Below are 13,117 nucleotides of genomic sequence, written 5' to 3' on the forward strand. Positions count from 1 at the left end.
CTTTTGATTCCTAACTTTGTCTGAAGTCTTACCAACATTTGCCTCCACATGCTCTTCACTAACGGTTCTGGTACTTTGGTTCCCAACCCGCTGCAACTCCAGTTTAAACCCCATCATGCAGCATTAAAAAATCCTCCTCATTTCTGTTCTAAAGCAACATCCTTGTATTCTGAGGTTGTGCCTTGTGTTCCTGGACTCCTCTAGAATAGGAAACATCTTCTCCATGTCCATTCTATCTAGGCCTTTCAATAGTCAATAGGTTTCAATGAGATCCCCCCTCATTCTTCTAAACTCGAGTGAGTAGAAGCCCAGCACTACCAAACACTCCTTATACCTTGACCATTTCATTCCCTGAATCATTCTCGTAAACCTCCTCTGCATCCTGTCCATTGCCAGCACATCCTTTCTTAGATAAAGGGCCCAAAACTGCTCACTATATTCCAAGTGTGGTCTGATCAGTGCTTTATAAAGCCTCAGCATTGCATCCTTGTTTTTATATTCTAGTCCTCCTGAAATGAATGCAAACATTGCATTTGCCTTCCTCATCACTGACTCAGCCTGCAAGTTAACCATCAGGAAATCCTGCATTAGGACTCCCAAGCCCATTTGCTCCTCTGATTTCTGAATTTTCAACCTGTTTAGAAAACAATCTACTCCTGTACTAGCCACTGTCCATTGGCCTCCTGTATCTTTTAGAATTGATTTTCAAGTTCTGTTACGTGTTTTGAAAGCTCTTAATGGTCTGTGACCAGAATACATTACGGAATCACTTGTGTTTTACAATCCTGCTCAAGCACTCAGGTCTTCTTCCGCCGGTCTCTTAAATTTAAACAATCCCCCTCAAAAGATAAGTAGCAGGTCAGCTTTTTGAACGATGCCCCTAAATAGTGGTATTCAATTCCTAAAACTGTAAGGGACGCAGGCTCAGTTGACACTTCTAAACATCAGCTCAAGGTCTACTATTTAAATTTACTTTTAATTGACATCTTTTTTTCTTTTATTTTCATGTTTTCACTTTATTCCATGGTAAAACACTTTGAACTACATCTGTATGGAAAGTGCTCTATAAATTGTTATTATTATTATTACTTACTCCTTCTACCAAAGTGCATGACCATACACTTTCCTACACCATATTCTATCTTCCACATCGTTGCCCGTTCTCCCAATCTGTCTAAGTCCTTCTGCAGACTCTCTGCTTCCTCAACACTGCCTGCCCCTCCAACTATCTTTGTATCATCCGAAAACCTGGATACAATGGCATCAAATCTGTCACCCATTCTAGCTCATGCCCTCTAATCCAGACAGCAACCTGGCAAACCTCTTCTGAGCCCTCTCCAAAGTTTCCTCATCTTATGTGCAGCGGGCAACCAGTGAATGGACCTCAAAACAAGAGTTCACTGTTGAGCAACTAGGACATCCCATCATTGGCATAGAATGAGAAAAGGAGCATTCTCAACACCACCAGTCACCAAATAAAACCAGTCAAATAGAGAGCAGATGAATTTAACCATCAGCCAAAATTTTAATTCAGGTGTATTCCTCTGCTGCATCAGAAAGTTTTGTCCTGGGCAATATGAAAAGAAGTCAAATGTAATATTGTTGTCAAAGTCCTGATATCACAGCAAATAATTATACACATTAAAGTCTAATCTTGTCTGAAACTAGATTTAGATCTACCAAAGCTGGTAGACATTTGAATTGGAAAACCACATGTAATATTGATGTCACAAACAAGAGAAAATCTGCAGTTGCTGGAAATCCTTTGGCAGGATGGAGGATCTATTGTACTATTGATGTAATTTTTTTTTACATTTTGCACTTTCTATGCTTAATAAATATTTCCAACTTCAAATTCGCAACAAATGGTCTTTCTCCTGTCAGCAAATATCAGACGATCTGGTACTGCTTCACATGAGTGCTTAGCAATTAATTTGAAATGGTTGAACTTCCTGGCTTGCTGCCTGCTTTATTCCCTCAGCTGCACTTCCTTTCCGGAGCGCTGCGGATCCAGTGAAGATTGTAAGCCTCTCTGATGGAGCTAACCCACAAGCAGCCGTTAGGTCCCAGGAGGTGGTTTCTGATACCTTGGGTACCGTAATGGCCTGTTGTCAAAGACCTTTGATTTGCTTTTGAATGTCTCAGATGCTCAGAAACATTTTTTAAATAATTACTTAAATAATTAAGCAAAGGAAATAAATATTTTAAAAACTTGAAGAAGTACACTTACTGAAAACACATTTAAGTTATAAATTAAGCCAAACCTTAATGGTCAAATAAAATTAAATAATAAGTTCAGAGTTTAGTAAGTTAAAAAGAAACTGAACACTGCAGTACATCTGCCGAGTGTGTAATCAAATGTTGTCTTCCACACTTAATCTACCACTATCCAAGCAAGACTTTAAAAGTCTTCAGGGCCATATAGGAAGTGCAGCATTTCAGAAGTGGGAATGACAGACAAGGGCGGTGTGTGAGTCAGAATGAGGAATTGCTAGGCCTTGGAACTGGAAATGAAATATATAGAATTTACACTGAGTCTTGGGCCAGAAAGAAGTTCTCAAAGTTCGAAGTACAAAGCAAATTTATTATCAAAGTGCATCATATGTCACCATACACAAACTTGAGATTTATTTTCTTGCGGGAAACCACAGCAAACACAAGAAACACAATAGAATCCCAACAGGACGGACATGAGCCAATGTGCAAAAAAAACCACAACAAGCTGTGCAGCTACAAGAAGTAAGAGATAATAATAAAAAATAAATAAGCAATAAATATCAAGAGCATGAGATGGAGAGCCCTTGAAAATGAGGCCATAGGTTGTGGGATCATTTCCATGATGAAGTGAAGTTGAGTGAAGTTATCCCTTCTAGTTCATGAACCTGATGGTTAGGGGGTAATAACTGTTCCTGAACTTGGTGGTACGGGTCCTGGGGCTCACTTATTTTCTTCCAGCTGCTAACAGTGAGAAAAGAGCATGGCCTAGACGGTGTTGGTCCTTGATGATGGATGCTGCTTTCCTGCAATAGCACTCTATGTAGATGTGCTCAGTGGTGGAGAGGGCTTTACCTGTGATGGATTGGTGTGTACAATTTTTTGTAGTTTTTTCCATACAAGGCCTTTGGTGCAGCTACTCAATATACTCTCCACCACACATCAATAGAAGTTGCCAAATCTTCCCAAGCTTCTAAGAAAGTCGAGGTGCTGCCGTGGTTTCTTCATAATAGTGTCTACGCGCTGCAACCAGGACAGATCCTCAGATATGACAACTCCGAGGAATTTGAAGTTGCTGACCCTCTTCACCTCTGATCCCCCAATGAGACCTGGATCATGGACCTCCAATTTCCTCCTCCTTTCTTTCTGCTTGCAGATAGTTTGATATTAACAAGAAATGCATTGAACTCCTCATTGGTTTCTGCTTTTTTTTCTTCCAAGTGGTCTGATACCAACAGTAGACCACCATTCAGGTCAGGAAGTGAGGTACATATGATTGTGGCTCAAAATTCTCATATAATCACTGAAAACATGTTTTATAAAGGGGGATGATGTTGATATAAATGATGCTTACACACCAGTGAAGGAGTTCTTGCTGCTTTGTTGGACCTAGAAAATGTGACAGGATCGTTATCACTATATAATGACTGAATCTGCCTCAATAATCAGGACTTTAGTGGAAGGTAAACAGAACACAGATGATTTAGCACAAAAAGCCCTATGAATTTCCTGAATGGTATTCAACTTTACAGCTGCTGCTGTTACCTTAAATAGGAATAAAGAATACAGTTTTAAAAAATCAGTGTCCATTCATTGTGTTGTACTGCTTGAAAATAGAATTTATTTTTACTTGCAGAACAATAACAAATAACCTACAATGTCACTTCTGCAACAGTTAAACAGTAATTTGAAAAGTTATCCCCCATGATTAGCCATTTACATTACAGAGCTCAAAATCTCAGCCAAGCTTACTGACACATTGCAGCAATAAACTATAATTTGACAGACAGCCTGGTGAATTTAATTCCATGCCACTAATTAAATTTCAAAATGATGTCAGAAAACTTCATTAGTAACTGGTAAAAACACTGAAGCTAATTTTAAAAATTCCATTAAGTTTAATTCATAAGTTTAAAGTTCATACTTATTTTAAATATTTTTCCACTCCTCATTGTAATATTAGCAACTTTTATATTGCCATAATTGTCTGAGGGCACAGTAGGTAATATATTATTTTAAAACAAGAGCATCATCCAAGGTAATTTGCTACTAGGAGGGAATGAATCAGAATCCGTTTTATTATTACTGACAAACAGTAGGTCATGAAATTTATTGTTTTGCAGCAGTAGTACAGTGCATTATAGAAAATTACTAGAAGTTACAATAAGTAATATAATACAAAGAAAGCAAAATAATGAAACAGTGTTCACTTTCATGCAACATTCAGAAATCTGATGGTGGAGGGGAAAGAGCTGTTGATAAAGCATTGATTGTGTGTCTTCAGGCTCCTGTACCTCCTCCGTAATAGTAGTAATGAGATGAGGACATGTCCTAGATGATGAGATTCCTTATTGATTGATGCTGCCTTTTGAAGATATCCTTGATGATGGTGAGACCAGTGTCCATGATGGAGCTGGCTGAGTTTCCAAGCCTCTGCAGCTTTTTCTGATCCTGTGCATTGATACCTCAATACCAGATGGCGATGCAACCAGTCAGAATGCTCTCCACAGTAATCTGTAGAAATTTGCTAGAACCTTTGGTGACATACCAAATCTTCTCAGACTCCTAATGCCTTCTTCATAACTGTATCAATATGTTGGGCCCGGGATAGATCTACTGAAATGTTGACACCCAAGAACTTGAAGCTGCTCGCTCTTTCCACTACTGACCCTGAGGACTGGTCTGTGTTCTCCCAACTTCCCCTTCCTGAAGTCCATAAGCAATTCCTTGGCCTTACTGAGTACAAGGTCGTTGTTGCAACACTACTTAATCAGTCTATCTATCTCACTCCTGTTTGCATATGTTGACACATTTAATGTACTTGTTTCTCTGGTTCAATATTTTGAGCAATGTTTTAGTTTTCAAAATGTTATGCTTCTATTGTAATAACAGAAAACTTCATGGCTCTCCACATGCAGAATACAATGCAAAACTAATATTTCCTAGTGGACATTAGTATCAAAACTTAATTGATCTGAAATCTGTCAGTAAAATGACAATTGCCCTTTTCAAATAAGGCCACCTGAAAAGCAATAGATATTTTCCTGATGAACTAATTTATCTAAGCGAAAAAGGTTTAACTTTATATATGGTCTCTCTGCAACTTAGGGAGGTTCAAAATGAATCAATAAAATACTGTTGAGGTGTGACGTCTCTTGCAATTTAGAGAATGCAACAAATATTTAAAAATTAAAGGGCAGACATATAAAGGAATCTGTGTGATTTTTAAAAATTCATTTATATCCATGGAGGAAGACAGATCACTTTCTTTATGGGTGTTTTTCCCATCTTGTTGCATTTCCAGTGTTCACTGTACACAGCCATGTTATGCACAAAGGCATGGCCCAGTACACTGATTATGAATTCATCAGTAAAATTCGATTTAATAATCTGTAAATATTGGATCTTGACCAGACTTGTAAATAACCAGCCTACATTGCACTGTCTACTGCTCGTTTCATTCAACTTCGTGAAGAATGAGTTAGAGGTAGTCCCTATTTGATTCTGTTTCAGCTATTAGAAATCACTTCAGCATTTTTGCAATGATACTACTTGCATGCACCATTTGGCTAGAGCCCTATAAGCATCCTAACTGAGGTAATCTCTCATAGCAATGTTTCAGTGCACTCAAGAACCAGATTACCTTTTGATAGTTTAAACATCCCCTTCTTTCTCCTGAATTTGTTCTCAAAGCTACTTTGCATCAAGATCATAACACAATATCTCTCATCGCATCTCCTTACCTGCCTATCAACTCCCTCTGGCACTGCCCCTCCCCTTCCCTTTCTTCCATGGTCTTCTACCCTCTCCTATCAGATTCCCCTTTCTCCAGCCCTTTATCTCTTTCACCTATCAACTTCCCAGCTCTTCACTCCACCTCGCCCCTCCCAGTTTCACCTGTCGTCGACTACCTTGTACTTCTTCCTCCCCTCCCCCTACTTACTTGCTCTAACTTCTCATCTTTTTTTCCCCAGTCCTGATGAAGGGCCCTGGCCTGAAAATTCGACTGTTTACTCTTTTCCATAGATGTTGCTTGGCCTGATGAGTTCCTCCAGTATCTTGTGTGTGTGTTGCGCAATGTAAAAAACTGCTGTTTTCAGAATATGGGAATTGTTGATAGCCCTTCTTCAACCAAAAACAATGAGCGACAAGCACTCTAGATGAATCTGTATTTGTGTCTCAAATAATTTTGCAATGAGTCATCTATGTATTTCTTGTGGATTCTTGTTAATCGGGACACATTAGGACCAGTACATTTTGGCCCAATTATGTGCTGTCCCAATGAGCCAAAGTTTCATGGAAATAGTTAAAAATGTATCAAAAAGACAAACTGTCATTTAACTAAGTAACAAATTATGTATTTAAATGAAATACAGAACAAATTAGAACACTACAAATACTATTATGATGTGTTCATTACTAATAGTTACTGATCGTATGCTGCCATGAATGGACTGCCTTCATACAATGTTTTCAACAACTGCATCCTCCAAATCATCATTTCCATTGTAACTTTCAAAATAATTGTCAATACTTTCAAATTCTTTGCAGTTCCTAACTTGTTGAAGTAGCGAAATCGTTTCATTTTCACTCCCAGCCATTTCTGGCATCTCCAAGCCTCAATGCTTAAAATCACAGTGAACAAAACAGTTCTGAATTATCTTACTGCTTATTTCTTGCCATCAGTGACAAAAATCACTGCTTTTTGAACACAAGCACACACACAATTGATGCAGTTTAAAAACTGTTTGCTCTAAGCACCTTGTAGAGTCTAATGGCCACACAAGTGCATGCAATTGACACTTGTTAGAAACTGTTCAGCAACAGTCCCCTATCCCAATTAAGTGGCATAGTGTTCCAAATAAACTAAGGGCACCCTGGCTATTTTCTCAATTAGTTTTTGTTCTTTAAGAGTTGGCCCATATAAGTGGCTGCCCCAGTTAACCAATGGCCCAGTTAACTGAAATCCACTGTAGAAATTATGTTATATAAAATAATTTTTCACATTATCAAGTCAGCATTGCTACTATGTTGAATAATTGTAATAAAAGAATACAGAGGAAAATTGGTCCATAAGTCCAAATGTGCCGAAAGGAAACAGCACAGATAGAAAAGGTGGTGAAGAAGGCAAATGGAGATCTGCCGTCATTTACTAGGGTACAAAATATGAGAACATGAAGGTTATGGTGTAATTTTATAAAAATTTGGTAAGCTACTGCTCTATACAATTCTGGTTTCCACATTATAAAAGAGGATGTAATTACAGTGGAGAGGGTGCAGAGGAGATACATTCGCATGTAGTGCGGGGTGAAGCTTTTCAGGGATGAGAAGAGAATGGATAGATTAGGTTTGTTTTCCATGCAGTGAAGGAGACTAAAGGGAAACTTGGCTAAGGTATACAAAATTACAGGATGCCTAGATAATGTGAACAGTAAGAAACCTTTCCTGGATAGGGTAGGTGGAAGAAAATATTCCCCACAGCAGAGACTGTTAAAACTAGAAGGCATTGGCTTATAGTAAGGGTTAAGAGATTGAGTATGATCTAAGGAAGAACTTTTCATCGGGGGGGGTGACATATTCAAATGCACCACTTAAATGTGTGGTGGAGGCAGATACACTTATAACAATTATGAAGTATCTGAACAATTACTTGAATCACCAGGCAGAGAAGGCTCATAAATTAAGTTACAATTTACAATAGATGGGTGGCCAGACTGAACATGATGGGCCAAAGGGCCTTCTGTGCTGTATCAACCTATAACTGAAACTGTATGGTGTCTGGATCTGAAGTCATAAATATATATTAGCACATTAACATATTGGAGGAACTTTCCAGGTGCCAGCACGTACCTGTCATCACAAAATAGGCACAACCGTGCCTCTACTTTCTTAGAAGTTTGATAGACTGGATATGTCATCAAAAACTTTGACAAACTTATATAGCTGCGCAGTGAAGAGCATTCTCACTGGTTGTATCATGGCCTGGTATGGAAATACAAATGCCCAAGAATGGAAAAGTCTACAGAAGGTAGTTGGCACAGCCAGGTTGATCACAGGCAAAGCCCTCTCCATCATTGAATACATCTACTTGGATGTATAGCATCCATCATCAAAAAAAAGCTTCTATTCAGGGTATGCTCTCTTCTCAGTACTATCTTACATTCCACACCACTTGTTTCAGGAACAGTTATTACCCCACAAACGTCAAGATCCAGAACCAGCATGGAGAACTTCATCACTACCGCTTTCACTAATTCTATGACCTACAGGTTCGTTTTCAAGGACTCTTGACAGCTCATATTCTTAGTATCTTTTTCTGCCGTTTGTCTTCATTTGCACATTGGTTGTCAGTCTTTGTCTGTTTATGTATAGTTTGTCATAGTATTGTATTTCTTCTATTTCTTGAAAATGCCTGCATGAAAATGAATCTCAAGGTCGTATATGGTAACGTGCATGCACATTGATAATAAATTTACTTTGAAATTTTGACACTTATTTTTATTTTGGTCCATATTTCCGCTCATGCATCCTTATGGATGTAAAAGTTTTAAATGTTGTTTTACTCAAAAAACTATTATCAAAAAACTATTTATGGAGAAGTTAATTATGGTATCTATATTATTAATATTCTTAGTACTACGTGTCTCCTGAAATACCATTTTTGATCCTAATACTAGTGCTGTGATATCTTTCTCACAGCCATTAGTGCAACATACACTATACTTTATTTCTTAGTTTTTTTATTAAGTGTGGATGGCACAAATACACTTGTTTCATCATATTATTAATCTAATAAAAGTTATTTAATCTTATTAAGGTTATTGTCTCCTTTCATATGTAGGGTGCAGGCACAGATGAAAACTGCCTTATTGAAATACTTGCCTCAAGAACGAACAGTGAGATCTATGCAATCAATGAAGTCTACATGATGCGTAATGTATTTTTGAATTTCTATTCAAATAATAAAAAACAGTTAAGATTTACAAAAACTGCAACTTCCAGTTCCCAAGGATAAATATTTATTTGTGCCTGGAATGAGGGTGACAGTGATCAAGCCATATTTATCCATCAAAACAGTTTGCCAAGAAACAGTATTATTAATTTATCTCATTATTTACTGTGATAATGCATGGATTAGCCCCTTCTGGTCCTTTGAGCTGCACTGCCCAGCAATCTCCTGATTTAATCCTAGCCCAATCACAGGACAATTAACAGTGACCAAATAAAACCTACTATCTGGTACACCTTTGGACTCCAGGAGGAAATGGGAGCACGTGGAGGAGACCTATGCAGTCACAGGGAGAACATACAAACTCCTTAGAGGCAGCAGCGGGAATTGAACCCAGGTCGTTGGTACTTTAAAGCATTGTGCTAACCACTACACTACTGTGCCTCCATAATAACATCAATTATGATGTTATTGATCCCACGACAATGGTTAAATTTTGTCCTAACGACACTGAAGAAGTAGTCCGTATATCCAATTAGGCTTGCTCTTTGTGGAAGTATTTGAAATCAACGGTGCAACTATAGTACTGAAATTTCTATCATCCTCAGTTACAAAGGTTGCAAGATAGGAAGATGCTCTTGATATAACTGCTTTAATTTGTCTTAGAACAAGAATAGTGCAATGTTGATGGAGAGGTGATATTCAGTCTAGTGCACATCAATCAACTGCTCTTTCTTGCATGGTATCTATTATTTTAGCTATTATTCTATTTGCAACCAGGCAGATGCAAGACTTGAAGTTTAGTGGGGAAGCCTTGAGGACTCAAGTTATATCACTCATCAGAAAAGTGCCCAGATTGTGTCCTGTACTTAGAAGAGTGTGTTAAAATGGCTAGCCCAGAAACTCACCTACATCCAAATTTTAAATTGGGCTCCTTGGAGAGGCCACTTAAAACTTTACTTATTTCACTTAATTTGTGGCAGAAATGAAAATTGGTATTTCTTCTAGGGCTCAGCACTAATTCATGGGATAGTTGCCATGTCTTTTCCTTCTGGAGGTCATTGCTGTCTTACTATTTTGTCACTAGTCAGGTCAAAAGAAAATTGTTGTGGGTGCCAAAACAAGGCTCCATGAAGCTTCTGACAATGCTTTACTGACAACAAACTTCTAAGAAGATGTTCAGTTGTCATGATGACTGCTCTCTGATTGTTAACCTGAAGCCATTGGACTCGAGGAGTCCAGATTGAATGGATATACCCCAACCATGTACATACAAGACATTATCTGAGGATGATAATTCAACAGTCTGATATATTAGTTGTTAAATATGGTAACCACCTTTTTAGGCCTTTTATATCAATGTCTATCACTAGTTGTCCTCAGATATTAGTGAGTTAGACTTTTAAAGGGTTAATAGGACTAAAAATACCTATACTTTATCTCTGCTGAATACCTGAATAATTGCCAATAGGTACTTCCATATTCCTTTGCTTTTGAACTTACCAATCTCTACAAAGTGAGTAAACTATGTCTTCCATCCTTGCACCCTTTCAACATTGCTGCCTGTGGCAATGAATTCCACATATTCAACCCCTCTGGCTAAAGATATTCCTCCTCATCTCTGATCTAAAGTTTCATTCTGTTCTAATGTTGTGCCCTCTGGTCCTATGTTCTCCACTGTTGAAGTCATCCTCTCTATTTAGGCCTTTCAGTACAGTATTTGATATGCTTCAGTGAAATCCCCTCATTCTTCTAAACTCCAATGAGTACAAGCCCAGAGCCATCAAATGCTCCTTATATGTTAACCCATTCATTCCTGGAATCATTCTCATAAACCTCTCATGAGGAAATCTGCAGATGCTGGAATTTCAAGCAACACACATAAAAATTGCTGGTGAACGCAACAGGCCAGGCAGCATCTATAGGAAGTGGTACAGTCGACGTTTTGGGCCGAGACCCTTCGTCAGGACTAACTGAAAGAGAAGATATTAAGATAATTAGTCCTGACAAAGGGTCTTGGCCCGAAACGTCGACTGTACCTCTTCCTATAGATGCTGCCTGGCCTGCTGCATTCACCAGCAATTTTTACGTGTGTTGCTCATAAACCTCTTCTGGACCCTCTCCAATGTCAGCAGATCCTTCCTTAGATATCAGACCCAAAATTGCTCATGATACTCCAAATATTGTCTGACCAATGCCCTATAAAGTCTCAGCATCACATCCTTGCCTTTATATTCTTATTCTCCTGACATGCTAACATTGCATTTGTCTTCCTCACTACTGACTCTACTTGAAAGTTAACCTTTAGGGAATCCTGCACGAGGACTCCTAAGTCCCTTATCTTGTTCAGCAGCCTCATGTGCGGCACCTCGTCAAGGGCCTTCTTAAAATCCAAGTAAACAACATCCAGCTTTATTTCACACACTCTGAATTACCAGACCTGCATCATAACAACAGAAGCTCCTCACCACTGTGCAATCTATAAATTTGAAAATTTCACATGGTTGTCAATGTAATTTGTTTTTTTTTTGGTTTTAGAGTTTGGCATGCAACTTCAAGAGGATATTGATTCAGAAACATCTGGACACTTCAGGGATACTCTCATGTTGCTTGCACAAGTACCTTATTTCTTATTAATATTGCCTACATTGTGCACTGGGTTTTGTGAAAGTACATGTTATTATACCAAATCCTTTACACCGACCATGTAATTCTAATGATTTCTTGCGGCAAAACTCGTGAAAATAGCAAATACATTTTCTCATTTCTTTTCAATTGGAAATTAATAATGTTTAAACAAAAGATCTCATGTATTCTATAAGATTATGTGTAATGAAAGTAATGTTATCCTAACCAAATGGCTATTTGTCACAATTTTTATTGCATTCAAGCACCCGTAATACCCAAATTTTGTTGGACGTGATCTTTACATTATGCTGAGAAGGGATGATGGAACATTGCTTTGCTTCTCATTCTCCAATAACAAGAAATCTCTATCAGCTGTATGGCGCCATTGTCTCAACGAGCCCTCAGGAGCACACAATGGGTCTGTCTCTGTGAGACCCCAGGAATATATGGAAGTTTCATCTTGGTGAAACCCAATGTCCTATCCCAATGCAACCCAGGTGGAGATAAGACACCTATCCCAGTGAGGACCCATGAATGACGGGGTGAAGTCTTACTCCACAGGGCGATGTTTTCTGTTTCACCAAAGCCCTGGGAATAGAAGTACAATGTAGAAAAACATCACTCATCAGGAAGTTCACTCATGGACTTTCTTGGTTTAATTAAGCTCAATTTCCACTGTCCAAACCCATTTTATCCATAGTTTAAAGAACTGACAAGTAACACGCAAATAGACTAAAATAAATTACTTCAACAATTGTTTCAAATTCTTTACCTGAACAATGCACCTGAAGGTATATTACAAATATAGCCATATATTAATTTGACAAAAAAATTGAATCCAGAAGTCATAAGAGATACACATCTGATAAAGAAAATATGCCCACACAGAATAGTTTCAGAACTATACCATGGAAATAGTACCACAGAATTTTACCGTAAGAAGTTATCCTGATCGTGTCCAGAAATCAATCTTTAACGCATGAATTCCAGGTTTTGTAAGAGACTTAGACTGGAAATCCATTACAATTAGAATGAGAACGTTCATTAGGAGATTAAGAAAGCCAAGCAATGCAGGGAAATCGCAGCATTGCTGAGAAGTGGACACGCTGTTCATGAAAATGTGAGCCATTATAACCCACTGCAATCACTATATGAGATCTTTGACTTGAACTATTAACTGTTTCCATTCCACAGATGCTGCCTGACCTGCTGAATGTTTTTATTGACACATTTGCAGTCAGCGTTGCTTTTTTTTTAAACTTTTTCGAATATTCCCTCTAGCAGTCCAGCATCAATGCCATAAGTTAACATGCATATTCCAATTTC

At 38.2% G+C, this 13,117-nt stretch overlaps 1 protein-coding gene and 1 long non-coding RNA gene across 3 annotated transcripts in view; one reads left to right on the forward strand and one right to left on the reverse strand.

Moving 5' to 3' along the window:
- LOC134344881 (annexin A10-like) overlaps nucleotides 1-13,117 on the forward strand; it is a 101,614-nt gene that overhangs the window by 59,117 nt on the left and 29,380 nt on the right. For both annotated transcript variants that reach the window (XM_063045004.1, XM_063045005.1), the window contains 2 exons: nucleotides 9,056-9,146; nucleotides 11,702-11,781. In XM_063045004.1, the coding sequence (XP_062901074.1) occupies nucleotides 9,056-9,146; nucleotides 11,702-11,781 (171 nt within the window). The remainder of the gene's footprint in view (nucleotides 1-9,055; nucleotides 9,147-11,701; nucleotides 11,782-13,117) is intronic.
- LOC134344882 (uncharacterized) overlaps nucleotides 1-13,117 on the reverse strand; it is a 39,053-nt gene that overhangs the window by 12,644 nt on the left and 13,292 nt on the right. The window lies entirely within an intron of this gene.

The sequence above is a fragment of the Mobula hypostoma genome, chromosome 4 (assembly GCF_963921235.1).
Source record: "Mobula hypostoma chromosome 4, sMobHyp1.1, whole genome shotgun sequence".
NCBI lineage: Eukaryota > Metazoa > Chordata > Chondrichthyes > Myliobatiformes > Myliobatidae > Mobula > Mobula hypostoma.